Source organism: Bos javanicus, chromosome 10, assembly GCF_032452875.1.
Source record: "Bos javanicus breed banteng chromosome 10, ARS-OSU_banteng_1.0, whole genome shotgun sequence".
Taxonomy (NCBI): Eukaryota; Metazoa; Chordata; class Mammalia; order Artiodactyla; family Bovidae; genus Bos; species Bos javanicus.
In genome coordinates, this window is record NC_083877.1 from 5,629,731 (window position 1) to 5,645,281 (window position 15,551).

Genomic DNA, 15,551 nt, shown 5'->3' on the forward strand with positions numbered 1-15,551 from the left:
ACATTTTCATTTCTTCTAGGTAAATACTTAGGAGTGTAATGGCTGGATTGCAGGGTAAGGATATGTTTAACTTAAACTGCCAAACTATTCTCCAAAGACTCTTCAGGGTCCCTTGGATTCTAAGGAGATCAAACCAGTCCATCTTATCAGAAATCAACCTTGAATATTCATTGGACTGATGCTGAAGCTGAAGTTCCAATAATTTGGCCACCTGATGAGAAGAGCCGACTCACTGGAAAAGACTCTGATGCTGGGAAAGATTGAGAGCAGGAGGAGAAGAGGGCGGCAGAGGATGAGATGCTTGGATGGCATCACTGACTCAATGGACATGAGTTTGAGCAAGCTCCAGGAGAGAGTGAAGGATAGGGAAGCTTGGTGTGCTGCAATCCCTGGAGCTGCGAAGGGCTGGACGTAACTTAGAGAATGAACAACAAGAACAACAAAGTCTTTGGCTCCTTTTCCATTCCTACCGGTAGGGAATGAGAGTTTCAGGTCCGCTAGCTACATCCTTACTATGGCCCAACGCTTATTATGGTCAGTCTTGTCAATTGTAGCCATTCCAATAGGTGTTTAAAGGTAGCTAATGTGGTTTTTAAACTGAATTTCCCCAATGACTAAAGATACTGAGCATCTTTAAATGTGATATTATTTGATTTCTATGTATACTTGGTGAAATATCTGTTCAAACCTTTTGCCCTTTAAAAAAAACACTGAGTTGTTTTCCTGAATAAGTGTATCTTTTGGATACAAGTCTTTTATCAGACACATACTTTGCATAAATTTTCTCCAGTCTGTTCCCTGTCTTTTCATTCTCTTTATAGTGTTCAAAACACAGAATTTTAACATTTTGAGGAAGCCCAATTTGTCCATTTTTTTCTTTTATGGACTGTGCTTTTGGTGTTAAGTCTAAGAAATCTTTGCTTAACTCTAGATCTCAAAGATGTTCTATTTTCTCCTAGAAGCGTGACAATTGTAGACTTTTACACTTAGATTCTATGAACCACTGGGAGTTGATATGTGTATGTGTGTATGCCACCAATTCCCTACACATGGCCCACATCCCAGGCAACCTGACCATACACAGGCCTCCCACCTCTGTGCCCTTTCTGTGCTTCTGCAGTGCCTGTGCCCCCGGCCAGCCATCTTCAGGGGTCTCCGCTCACCTGCGGCAGCTGGGGGAGAACTCCCCTATGCTCCCACCATGCCCCACACTCTTACTCACCATGCACTGGACCATGTCCTGTGCCCTCCCTGCCACCACCCCATGTGGTTCTGAGAGCACGGCCCAAGCCCTATTTCTAAGATAATGGCACCCAGCACACTGCTTGGCGTGCAGTAGGCGTTCACCAAAGGGCTGCTGCATCAAACGAGTGAACAAATAAATGCTGTAGTCACACTCCATCAGCAGACAATCCTTAAAGTCTACTGAGTAGACAGAGCCGTCCACCTTTCTTAAAGAAAATATAAATGAACAAGAACTTCAGGAATGAGGAGCTCTTATCTGACCCAATTCATGTCAACTTTGTTCTCAATGAAAAGTGCCAGCCAGGTAAAGAGGCCACAGGAGCGATTCTTCAAGAACACTGTTGGGTGAAGCACCAGCTTTTAAGCAGTGAACTTCTGGTTTACTGCAAAGATTTCAGTGAGTCACCTGCCCACAGCTGATGCTTTTTGCTAGCACTCCGTTTGGAAAAAGACAGGGCGTGGGGGGAAGGATGAGTCATGCCAAATGCTCCCCAAGCTCACGGGTTAAAAAAGCCAAGAACATTCAATTCCTTTCATGTTTGCAGAGGAGTTTGGTCACATCCAAGGTGAAAGCCCCGAGAAGCACATCCTTGCAGGGAGGCACATCTGACTGCTGGAGCTGTGGGAACAGAGGGCCGACCGACCCAGGCAGACGTGGCCGCCCACACAGACCTGATGCACAGCTGAAGAAATGATCTCTGGGCCTTTGTAAACAGGGCTCAGAAAAGCCTCCCTTTCAAAATAGTGTGTGAATGTGCTTTGCAGATGGAAATGTATGGATACAAATATAAGCTGCCTCCACCTCCGCTTTCACAATGGCCATACTATCGGTGAAGTCCTACAGTCCTTGCCACGTGGGCAAAAATGCAATATTCTGATGTAACAACAACCCTGAATGTAGGGGTGGGATGTACGTCTGAGGAGCTCAACATTTAACCATAGCTTTTTCAAAACATCATCCTCCAAGGAGGTCTGAATCAGTTTAGCAGCAGCCAGACCCTTGACAGCTAGTGAGGCCCTTGGACGGATCCATGAGCTGCTCTGACCGCCTCCCCGCCCTGCCACATGGCTTCTGATGCCAGCAGCCTCCTCCGGCCCTGTGTGAGGCCCTTCAGGGGGGAAGTGGGGCAGGCAGAGGGGAAGCAAGGTGGCACACCTCCAAATTATTGTTGAAGGGTGCAGTTCCAAGCAAAGCCAAAAACCACAAACCAGGGAGGAAGGACAACAGACGAAAACACAATAGTTATTCATTTTTCGTGTGAAAAACCCTAGGGCCATGTGGGAGTAGTGGCTAACTGGTTAACCAGCAACAATTTGCTGGTTGCTTCATGGAAGAAAACACCAGGCTGTATCTGAAGCAGTTTCTGTCTGTCCCAGCAGGAAAATGATGCAATATGCCCAACTCTGTCTCCTGGCCAGTGTCTGTTGCTGAGATATTAGAGTAACGGCAGCAACTTTCCCAACAACAAGAAAAGGCCAAGTTCACATCACTGCTTTCTCTGGTGAACTAACTTCAGCATGAACGTAGGTCTGCATGCAGACTCTCTCAGAGAATTTCTGGAATCCCAGGCCCACATTAGCACCCATGTGTGCTCAATACCCACAGCCAGGAGTGAGATGCCCAGGGAGTAATGTCCCAGCAGCGGTGGCAAATGGCCAGATTCGGAGCCTCGCTGCGGAGTTGGGCTGCTGACACCCCTCTGCTAACTGGGTGCTGGGTGGTGTTGGGGAGGCCGAGAGAAAGGACTGGGAAAGCTTTGATGGTGGGGGTACTGCCACTGAAGGTGGTCTCCCCACTGCATTCACAGGTGCTGATTCACGACAATCATATACTATTGGTGGAATGACTCACACTTAGTATTCCTTTCCTGCAGAAGTTTACTTTTATGTCAGACAACAGGATGAGGTGACTGTCTCCAAGCCTTGTATCCACTCGGAAATCTGATCTTGCTTTAAAAGTCTGATTTTGCTTAAAGTCTGCAGGAGGGGGAGGTTGGATTTATTATTATTATTTTTTTATTCTCTGTTGCCCCTGAAGTTGGCATGCCAATACCTTAAGAAATTAACAATCAGGAAAATCCAAAGGTTGCCTGGGTCAACGTATGCCCTTGCAGAAGGACTATAATCCTAATGTCTTATCAGATCAAGAGCTAGCAGTGAAGAACACAGTGAATCAATTCCATATCTGTAAAGTCAAGGAGCCACTGGATGTTCCACTTCCTACCAGCATCCTGGAGGATAAGGCTGATGGCCCCTCTCTAAGTTCATTTGACAGGTTCTCTCCTTCAGAGCCTAAACCACTTCCCATAAGGAAAGCAGGGATAGATAGAGAAAGGAACATCAAATTTTTTTTTTATTTAGATTATCCAAAAATAAATGAGACATCAAAGTTGGTGAGTTTTAGATGTTTACATAATTTAGTAGTTTCCAGATCTAGTCACCGTTCTAGTACACACACCAATTCCTTGGCAGCTTTAAAGAGTTCATCTGTTTACATAATATGGTAGCTTCAAGATCTAGTCCCTGTTCCAGCACACACACTAATCCCTGAGCAGCTTTAAAGAATTCATTATTTCTAAATTCTGCAGAGGAAAGAGACTTCAGCAAAGCCTTTTCATGAATCCTCAAGTAAGAGCTTATCAAAGTAGGTAAGATGTCAAATGAGGTCACCTTTACATTTTGGTCTTCACTAATAGCTTTACTGGTTAAATCAATGAAACTGTTTTATATTTTTGTTTAATCTTACACTTAAGACTGTAGAAATCCACCAGGAGATGGATAGAGACTCAGCAGGCATGTGAGAATGCTGCCTCCTGGGGGTGGTCCAGGGGTCTGTGGACCGCCCGGGATGCTCGGAGGAGAACAGCTCGATCACTACAGAGACACTGCAACACCCCATCCCACTATTCACATCGACGTGCGAGACTGCTAGAGGAAGAAGCTCCGAGAATATAATTTGCTCACGTACCCGAAGCTCCCAGGAGAGAATGAGCGGGCTGCGGAGGAGAGGGCCCTCTTTTTGACTCTCACACGTGATTGGTACATCCAACATGCCAGTCAAATGAGGCACTCAATACTATTGACTTTTCAAAGCATACTTTCTTGGCTTAGCGTCTGAGAATGTAATTGTATTGAAAGTATTTGATGTTGGCCTTAATTTTCCCCTCTGGAGCCCATAGGGTGAATACAGGTTAATGAACCTGTCGGACATTTAGAATTTTCCTAATCACAGAAATCATTCAGAAAGCATCAGGCCTATGAACCATGTCCTTCTTTCAAAGTCTGGTAGTGTTCCCTCACTGTGACGGTTCACCCTGAGACAGCTGCAGTGTTTACAACACGCCTGCTCCCCCAGCCAGGAGCTGGAGCCCTTCCTCCCGAAGGAGCAACGGTGTCAGATTCCAAGCACAGCAGGAACCAGAGGAGCTACCCCATCCGTCTCTTCCCTACCTGTTACAGGAAACTGGAAAGCTAAGGTGAAGCATAAATACAACTGCTTTTGAATCCTGGAAACCACAAGAATGCAGACAATGCAAGGAGGTTTCTCAGTTACAGTTTCATCCTGGAATATCTTCAGACCCTGAGGGGAGGTGGCTGATAGATTAATGGATTATTAGAGATGATTACCACAGAAAAATCCATCTAGGCACTAATTCAGTATTCTGTGAAGCTGCTACTCCCAATTATTCTTTCCTTTCAGATAGTATGTACACAGACTTACAAACAAATTATTCCAAATTCATACTCTCCCTTCATTATTACTTAGCTAGGGATCTGACTGATAACTAAGATAAGCCTGTACTTGGGTTATGGCCGCTCAAGAGGAGTGGGCAGCATTCAACAAATGAAAGATTTATGGGAGCTTTTTCAAATATTTCTCATTAGAAATAAAATATTTCATCAAGTGTCCAATTGCCACTGGCCTTCAAATTCTTTACTCCCTATCCACGTGGGAAATAGTCTGTATAGCTTGAAGTCTGAAGACAAATTGTAAGGATTGAGACAAGGATAAACAGAACTGGGACTTACCTTGAGAAAGGCTTTCTTTTCCAGAGTATTCATGATAAATGGAGGGATGGCTGGAAGTAAAGATAGACCCGCTTAAATCTTGGATAATGTCTATTTTCAGCTCACTTTTTTTTTCTCAACAATTTCACGAAAGGCTTATATTACTTGCAGACTAGTTTCACACTGGCAGAGTAAAAGCCGTTGCAATATTCTTTAAAATATCTTAGCATTAAAAAAACTCCCACTGTTTCTATTTGTTAAAGTTTTGAAAAATAACACAATGCTCTATGCCCGCTAGAAAATTTTATGATTTTGATGAGAACTTTAACATTAAATATGCAACAATGCAAGCATCAGGAACTTTCCCCTTCTGTACCAATGATACAAATGCAGGCTTCCCCGGATGTCCATCCCTGTGGAGTACAGTATAAAAATTCCTGCCTTGAGTCACACAGACCACTTGTTAGCTGGGTGATCCAGAAAATGTTACCTCCCTGCTCTGAGCCTTGGTTTTCTGCTTTCCTCATCTATATAATGGGATAACTGTACCAAACTAGCCCGGACGATAAGCTGCAATGATGCACGTAACCATCAGAGAGCACAGTTCATTTACTCATGATTCAGGCTCAACTATCCATCAGACTAAACTGTCACAGCTATTCCAATATGTCAATCACCTTTAGAGATGTTGCTGGGATAGGAAGACTGTCTCTTCTCCCAGGACTACTGTTTCAGATAACCAAGCCACTGGAAACAAAGCTGTTGGGATGCCTGAACTCCAAAGAGGAGCCTTGTATTTCAAAATGGGAGAGAGCAAAACCAAAAGCCTACCCAGGGTAGAAGCTGCAGTGGCCAGCTTGGTCTCATAAAATCTGGAGACCTGGGCTCAGCAGGCGTACCAGGGCAGCCTCCCCAGCTCCCCACAGGTCAGTGACAACGTGCTGGTCCCTGACTCAGGGGACTCTCGGCCTGCATTTCATGACCGTGGTTTCCTCAGTTCACCCACCCCTACAGTGCATGCACACTGCTGTCGCACGAGGATGTCTTTGTTAAATCACTTAACGGTGGTTAATCAGTTCAGTTCAGTTCAGTCTTTCAGTCGTGTCCAACTCTACGACCCCATGGACTGCAGCACGCCAGGCTTCCCTGTACTTCACTCTATCTCGGAGCTTGCTCAAACTCATGTCCATTGAGTCAGTGATGCCATCCAACCATCTCATCCTTTGTCATCCCCTTCTCCTCCTGCCCTCAATCTTTCCCAGAATCAGAGTCTTTTCCAATGAGTCAGCTCTTCACATCAGATGACCAAAGTATTGGAGTTTCAGCTTCAGCATCAGTTCTTCCAATGAATATTCGGGACTGATTTCCTTTAGGATGGACTGGTTGGATCTCCTTGCCGTCCAAGGGACTCTCAAGAGTCTTTTCCACATCACAGTTCAAAAGCATCAATTCTTAAGTGCTCAGCTTTCTTTATGGTCCAACTCTCACATCGATAAATGACTACTGGAAAAACCATAGCTTTGACTAGATGGACCTTTGTCCGCAAAGTAACGTCTCTGCTTTTTAATCAGATAACCAATTAGCTGGAGTGCCAGTAGTTGGAAAGGAAGAAAGTTTTCTTTGTTTAACTTGTTTGTTCACTCCTACTTGTGAGGAATGCTGATGAGCGTTCTCAGTGACAAAAGGAATTCAAACAAAAACACATCACTGGGAAAACCTAACAGCACTCAAGTAAGCGTGCTTCCTTTGAGAGCTTAGTAAATAGCCAAGGGCTGTTTGCACTCAATTTAGACAAGGAAATCGAAGATACTCATTTCTGTTTTCTTTTTTCTTTAAAGAGTACCGTACTCTCGGGCCCTCTGGTTTCTGAGAACCTTCTTAAGAGTCCTGGTCTGAATGTAGCTGAAGAAGCTTTAGGAGTAGATGAGAGATTCTCAGAGGAGCTAAGTTACAACAGAGATTCTCTGCATTTCATCATGCTGAGTCCAAGTCTAACGGACAAAACTGAGTCCATACTGGCAGCCATTTTATTCACAGTTGTTGGAATTAACCCAACTTGGTTTGTGTTCCAATGGTTTCCAATTGATACAAATAAATCCTCAGTATAAATTATTCTCATTCAAGAACTGTTAGAAGTTTCTTGTCAAGATTGACTAAGACCAAATTCTTTCTCTTCCGATCCTCATCACCCGTACTGTGAACTGCCCTGGTCCAACCACCATCCTGACCCGTCTCCAATCACCAGTCTTGGTTCCTCTTCAGCTGACTCTCAACATGGCACCCAGAGTCATGCAGTTAAAGCCCGAATTGGGTTATTATTACTACTGCCCTGCTCAAAACCCTGCATGGCCTCCCACCCCTTGGACTAAAGCCAGGGCTCCAAATGCCTGCAGAGCCATCCGCGCTCTGCCCACGTCAGCCCGGCTCCCCTGTCTACTGTTCCTGCCCCCTTCTCTCTCCCCACGCAGCCCTGTGATGCTTCCAAGCCACCAGGCATTCCTCAGCCATCTCTTGCTGTTCCATCTGCCCCAGAAGATGCATGCCTGGAACCACCCTCCCCCTTATCTGCCCCATCTACTCCTGTCACCAAGCAGGACCTCTGGGGTCTTCCTGGGACAGACGCCGTCCCCCACATCCTCTGCTGCAGCTCCTCTCTGAAGCACCCAGATAACAGTATCTCAGGACGATCATGAGCACGCAGCCCCAGACTGTCCGGTGCCCAAGGACTTGTGCTGTTAAGCCCCTTGTTACCTTACCATCAACCAATCAGAGAACTGTGCATGAGCCAATCACCCCGCGGCACCCCCTCCCCATTGTGTGGCCTTTAAGAATGCTTTGTTTTTAAATGCTTTGGGGTTTTTTGGGGGGGCATGAGCCGCGTTGCCCTTGCACAGCCCTGCAATAGATCTTCCTCTTCTCCAAACTCTGTCGTTTGGCCTCACTGCACACACGGACTTGTGTTTGATAAAACTTCTACTCCAAGATCCCCACACTCTGTATCCCCTGAGCCCTTATAACCATCCCACAGATTACATATCTGACTTATTTGGTCAGTTTTCTGCCTCCACCACCAGAGGCCGCCTCAGGGAGGGATCCTTCATGGTTGGTGCTCACTGGCACACCAACGCTTGTTCAAGCGAGACCTGCCAAGTACATGAACAGGTGCCAAGGTTCTCCTCACCCATGCCAGGGGCTGCCATCAGGATCCTGGAGACAACCACTTGCGTGATGGCTTGTTTGGCAGCGTTTGCCGACTCGCCCAGGCGGTTCCCGTTCTCATCTGTGACAGGAATGCCAACTTTGAGTTCCCTGGAGAGCAAGACACATGCAAAGTTCATACACAGACGGTTCATGGAACAGCTGGAAACAGAACTTACGCTGTGAAAGATCAAGTCCCTACTTAATCCAAAAATGCACTCCAGGGTCATTTTTGGCCCTAATAAGCCTTATTTTTAAATGCCATGAACAAGCTTAATCCTTGTGGGATAGACACAAAAAGGAAACAACACTAGCAAACTTTGTAAAAAAAAAAAAAAAAAGGTAGCATTTTGAATAACAATAGAACTCAAAGGATGAACAGGTAACTTAAAGAAATTCAGGCAAGGCTTAACTGGGGCTCCTGCTGCAGCAGTGGAGAGCGAAAACAAGTAACAGCTTCCTTTTCTAGCTTGCTGGCTGGCTGGGGGCTTGCTTGCTCCCTCGGTTGGGGGCCAGCTTGTTCCTTATAGTGGTGAGGGCAGGGGTGTGTCCAGGCGTCCAGCAGGACGGCGGCTGAGGCATTTTGCCCAGTCCTTAGGTTGCGTGCGCAGGGGCCTGCCCCAGCCCCCTGCTTTTGCTCCAGGCTCTTCAAAAGTGGGAGCTGCCTTTTTTGGTCTCTTTATGTCTTTTCTCCAGAATATGCCCTAACAATGAAGCCTTGCCTGAATTTCTAAAAGAAGGAAAATAGAGAGATACAATTCACAGCATCATTAAGTAAGCTAACAATACTGATTGAGCAGCCACAAGAACAGGCACTACTGAATATTTAACTACGGTCACTAACGCTATATTTATCGCTCCTCTGTTACCCTGTTTTTCGTTATCCATTCCAAAATGCTTTTTTTTTTTTTCATTCTTCCTTCTCCTTTAATTTTTGCCAGTACTAAAAAATACTTCCAAAGATATAGATTAATCTTATCTTAAACCCTAAAAGAAAATCTGGGTGGGGGAAGAACCTATTTTATAGAATAAGCTTTCCAGGCACAGACATAAGTCTGAGATCTATTTTTTTAAACTTTGTATCATACAGAAGTAGAAAGACTAGTCCAAATCCCATATGCTCATCAGTCCACTTTAATAATCAGCAACTCAGAGCTGACCCTGTTTCATCAATGGACCCATCCTCACCCCGTTACCAGATTATATGAAAGCAAATCTCACATAATTTCATCTGCAAATATTAAAACAAAAGTTGTTAAAGTTTCAACAAAGCAATTTATTAGAAGAGATCCTACTGTCAAGCAAAAGTCCTCTCTAGGAGGGCATGTTAACCTTACCTTTGTCTCATTAACGGAATATTAATGCAATTAGCCGCAGCTACCGCAGCGAAGGGAACAAAACGTCCTATGAGCGGAGAGACATGCTGCAGAAAAGATAATTCCAAAAGCAAGATCTTATTTTTTCTACAGTACTGAATGCAAATACTTATTTCTTCTCAAAAACCACTACCAACACAGAGTCCTACTTGTATAGAAACACAGGCCAAAAGTGTGCTCAAAACTTGTTTCCTAGAGGTTATTTTTATATTGCCAGCCTGGGCATCCTGGGACCAGGTGGACATCCATATTTTGATGGCTGCATGTGGATGATGGAGCAGGGGTTTTGAAGTCCCAAAGTCTTGGGTTTAGATGCTGACTCCTCCACTCTTCAGAGGTGTGCCCCAAGGCACCCTGCCCAGCGCCCAGCCTTGATGGGCCGTGTGGGTGGTAGGGAAGCATTTAGCACTTAATACACAGTGTCAGGTACAAACTAGTGTCTTGGCAAATGTTATTAGTGATGATATAATCTTTTTAAAAAAACAAAATACAGTTGAAGATGATGACTACAGTATTCATCAGACTTGAACTATTTTGAGAAATAACAGAGAGACTTCGAGCCAGGTAGGTGAGAACAAATTAAGACGCTTTACTACGGAGACAATAATCTGAATACCTTGGTTAATGCGTTGAGTCCTAGAGCTGTTGCTACAGCACCTGTTGTTGCAGAAACGTAAGCTGTTCCCAGTTCACTGAAAAGAAGGAAAATGGTACAAAAACAATGAGTGTATGTCAGAAAACTCAAGTCTGACATTTTGGGAAGAAATGAAGAAGACTAAGAATAGAGATTCCATAAAATATAACACAAATGAACTCATTGAAGAGACAGGAACACGCTCAGGAGAAGAGCCTCGTGGCTGCCAGGCCAGAAGACGGGAGGGAGCAACACAGTGGGGGGCTGGGTTTAGCGGATGCAAGCCGCTGTATATAGAATGGATAAACAGCAATGTCCTCCTGAACAGCACAGGGAACTCCAGTCGACACCCTGTGACAGACTACAGTGGAAGCGAATGTGAAAAAGAGTGTGCATTTTAACTGAATCACTTTGTTGCACAGTAGAAACTAACAACACTGTAAATCAACCATACTTCAATAAAATAAATTTTTAAAAAGATTCATCAATGATATATTCAGCTCTGCCAGCAGAGCTACTCATACAAAAAGGAAGCAGACCCATATAAAAATGGCATTCTTCACATATAACCTAAATACCACGCCAAACAAGTAGACATGGAGAATATGTATGTCTCGGGGAGGGGAAGAAAGGAAGCTGTGACTGGGCAGGAAGCTACAGATGTGGGGAAATTCATATTAACTTAAATGTTTGTAGCATATGGACTTATATAAAAAATACTTCCCAAAATATCGCTATATATACTGAAAGTAAAAATGCAGTGCAGCCATTCTTAAAATGACATCTTACTGTATAAAAATACTAAAAATCTTATCCTCAAAATACAAGTAAGCCCAAGCAGTTCTCTATTATTTTTAAATAAATTTTTATTCAAGAATTGGATGAAATGAAGGTGTGATCAGCACTTCTGCGTTGCAGATTTCAGTATTCTTTGTTCCCTAGGATGATAATAGAAGAATACAGATGATCAAACTCAATTTAAGAGTTAAAACAAAACCAAAAATTCTTTGAAGTGTTGTATCAGTTAGGCTCAAAGTTTTGGTTAACTAATCACTTTAGCTTGCCTGAACATTTTTTCACAGGAGGCAAAATTTTAAATCCATTCACTTTCTTTCAGGCTCCAGAGACGTCCTATTTTAAAGACAAATCAGATATAAAATCCCCTGCATTTCTGCAGAGACCCCCACTGCTGATGCTGCTATCTGTGTAACCCACAAGGCCTGCCCCGAGCTGCCTGCTGTGTGATCCGTGGGGGTGAAGGGGATGTGCTCCCGGTGCGGGAGCCCTGCCTTCCTACCAGCGCCACTAACAGCACGGATGATGTCTGAGAAGGCAGGCTGTGGAAACTGGTGTTTAGGCAGAAAGGGAGGAAAAGACACACTACTGAGATACAGGCTCCCTAAGATTCCGAACCATATAAACGATCTGTACAAATATACTTTTTCACCAGGAGGCCATCAGCATTGGATCAAATGAACGCCAGAGGAATGCAGAGGCTGGTTAACGCTTCCAGTCTTACTTGACAGTGAGGGGAGCATCTCCACTTCTGTTGGTGTAGTTGACCACGGCATTGAAGGACTGGTTGATCCACTGCCAGAAGAGCACTGCTGGAGTGGTCCTGAAATAGAGAGGTCCGTCACACACCCACCGCCGCCTGGGGTCTAGCCGTCATGCAGAGCAGACGACGTGAGCGCCGGGAACCAGACGGGAGACGGGCTGGAGCAGGGAGAGCGCTGGGCCCAGGACTGGATGCTCTGCGTCAGAGGCTGAGGACCAGTGGAGCTGGGCAGGGTTTTATCCTCTCTGATTCTCAGTTTCCTCATTCATGAACTATGGATAGCAACAAGCTTAAGAGGGCTAGGGCAGTGGTCCTTAACCTTTATGGTACCAGGGATGGTTTCATGGAAGGCAATTTTTCTACGGACTGCAGTGGGGGATGGTTTTGGGATGATTCAGGCTCATTACATTTATTGCACACGTCGTTTCTATTATTATTACATTAGTTCCACCTCAGATCATCAGGCATTAGATCCTGGAGGATGGGATCGCTGGGTTAAGGTGAGGATGGAGTTAAATCTTGTCTTAAACTTGTAAGGGAGCCCAGCAAAGAGCAGGCACTCAATTGCTGTGATTAACGTCAGGTCCCTTCTCTTACAGAAAGAAGCTATCTGCAGGCTAAGTATTTCTCATCGCCCCTCATTCCACGTATAAGCCTAGGTGTTTACCACCTACATACATACTTATACCTATATTATACGAATCGATTACAAAGAGACTCTGCTTAGAGGCTTTCTAAATGTTCTTTCTCATTTTCTTTTGAGTCTAAGATTTAGGGAGAAATTCAACCTCTTTTTGGGTAACAAGGAGAGTTCTATTCAACACAAGGAAAAGGTAAAACAACCTCCCAGGATTGTAACTTTTATACAAAATGAAACTCCACATGAAATGACATTTATTTCAACACAACCATTCAAGTACAAAAATGTGCTTTAAGCTCCTGGAATATAAAACAAAGTGTTGTGACACTGCCGGAACTCACCTATAAAATGTCATCATGCAGCCGGTGATGGTCATGTTCATTGGGACTTGAGCTGACATTCTTCCGATTAAAATCATCTTTTCACCAGTGTCAGGATGAAACGCTGAATCATAGATGTACTTTGCTCTCCATAATTCATTTTCTGTGAGACCTGAAGGAATGATTCCTTGCCTAGGAAAACAGCAAAAGCAACACAGCAATTGTCCATTCCAAGTCTCTCACCAGTGCTACCTAGAACATCTCTGTCTGGGTAGAGTGAAAAATCGAACTGTCATAAAGTCAGGGAAATTCCAATAATACAACGGACAGTATACACTTAAAATGAGCATTTTAAACCCACAAATCTCAACTTATCTATAATTTGGAAAAACAAAAATTTGTGTATAATAGGGAACTATTCAACTTTGAAATATTCTTTGTTTTAAATGACATTTTCAAATGTACTTTGAACTCTGTAAACTCTAAGATATTTTTCCCTCATTAGACAAAGGCTGTGGCAATCAAGAACATGAAGTCATTCTTAAACCTGTATTTTGAAAACCTAGACTAGAAAGGTTCATTATATTTCCTTATCAAAGAAACACATATTCCTTGCAAGAAATTTAGAAAACACAGAAATTCATTAGCATAACTAAAACCATTCGAGCTTTCCCTGATTCACAGCCACTGGTAATGCTTACTGAATACTCTTTCAGGTTTTTCTAGATGGATATATATGATGCGTTTATCACCTTTTTAATCAATGCTATTTTGTAAACCTTTCTCTATATCTTCATATATTCTATATTATCTATACTGGGTTGAATACTTTTCCCCCCAAAATTCACACTCACATGGAACTTCAGAATATGACCTTATTTGTAAACAGGGCTGTTAATTATGTAGTTAAGATGAGGTCATGCTGGATTGCGGGGAAGGGGGTGCAAGTTCAATGACTGATGTCTTTGTAAGACCAAGCGCAGCCACATAAAGAAGGGTATGTGATGAGGGAGACAGAGATTTGAGAGGCATGGCTACAAGCCTAGGGCTTCCAGACGCTGGAAGAGATAAAGAAGGATCTGCCCTAGGGCTGTCAGAGGGAGCCCGGCAAACACCTTGATTTCAGACCATACATTTCCATTATTTTAAGTCACTCAGTTTGTGGTCATGTGTTAAGGCAGCCATAGAAATCCTAATCCCTGCTGTAGGACACTGCAACTGCATTTAACATTTTCCACTGGTAAAGGATGAGGAAGTAAACGTCCTTATAAATAAAACTTTCCCCACATCCAAGATTACTTAGAAATGAGTATATTCTCTGAGATAAAAACTATGTAAAACATTAAAACTAAATATTTTATCCTTTTTCTCGACTTGAGTATGTCCCTTTTCTTATCCTCAGCAGCGGTCCCATCATCATTATCTAGGTAGCCTGTTGTACTCTTTACACAATGTGGATAATTTTGTTCAGTTAGGTTATCTGCTGTCATGAAAATTTTTATTATTATGCATTCAGGTCACGGGGTTGCAAAGAGCTGGACACGACCAAGCACAGCACAGGAAGAAAATAAGGCTCTGCCCAGAAAGGTGTGACCCATTGTAGGGTTATAGGTATGTTTACAGACACTTCTTGCATTTTCTTAATAGTCTTTTTGTTTGTCACTTAAAGTTTTTAATAGATTTGAAATTTACCTTAAGATACAAATATGAGAAATTGCTTAACTTCTGTTTCCAGTTGGCTGGTCTTCCATTCCAATATGAAGATTTCAATGTTATCTTTATCACCAGTCGAGCTTTTATGAACGTTAGGCTTGCTTTCTGGCCGTTCCACAGTAATCCCCTCATCTTGTGGTGTCGAAGCCACTATTGCAATCGATGGTTTATTTTTTTAATTACTTTTTTAATGGAATATAGTTGATTTATGACGTGTTAGCTGCCACTGTATGACAGTCCACTTCATGTTTCGTGCAGCAGTGATCCTTCACCCCATTCCTCTTCTGCTTTTTCAAAACTGCCTTAGCTATTATTTTGTTAATTTTATAGGTGATCACAATTGTATTTTGACCAGAACTGTATTAATCTGGAGAGAACTGAAACCTCTGTAACATATCCAGGCCTACCACATATTCTTCCAGTTATTCAAAGGACTTCTTTTAAAGACGACGCCCAGCGTCTTGCACTTGCCTCACATTGATGAATTCTCTTTTTGGCCATTCTTGTAGGCATAAAGTGGTATTTGTCGTTTCTGTTTTTTACTTAAGACTTTCTAGTATATACTCTCTTTTTTCTTCCAGTTTTGTTGAGATATAGTTCACATACAGCACTATGTAAGTTTAAGATGTTCAAAATAATGACTTGACTTACATACATCATGAAATGATCAGCATAATAGTTGTTTAGCGAACATTCATATATACAGATACAAAATTAAAGAAATAGAAAAAGATTCTTGTGATCAGAACTCAGAATGTACTCTTTAAACAATTTTTATATATAATGTATAGAAGTGTTAATTTTATTTATCATGTTGTATATCATATCTCAAGTACTTATCTTGTAACTGGAAGTTTGT

At 43.1% G+C, this 15,551-nt stretch overlaps 1 protein-coding gene across 2 annotated transcripts in view; it reads right to left on the reverse strand.

The window, feature by feature from the left end:
• SFXN1 (sideroflexin 1) overlaps positions 1-15,551 on the reverse strand; it is a 62,132-nt gene that overhangs the window by 8,437 nt on the left and 38,144 nt on the right. For both annotated transcript variants that reach the window (XM_061429983.1, XM_061429984.1), the window contains exons 3-8: positions 13,001-13,171; positions 11,981-12,079; positions 10,444-10,519; positions 9,789-9,874; positions 8,435-8,562; positions 5,275-5,324 (exon numbers count right to left, since the gene is read on the reverse strand). In XM_061429983.1, the coding sequence (XP_061285967.1) occupies positions 5,275-5,324; positions 8,435-8,562; positions 9,789-9,874; positions 10,444-10,519; positions 11,981-12,079; positions 13,001-13,171 (610 nt within the window). The remainder of the gene's footprint in view (positions 1-5,274; positions 5,325-8,434; positions 8,563-9,788; positions 9,875-10,443; positions 10,520-11,980; positions 12,080-13,000; positions 13,172-15,551) is intronic.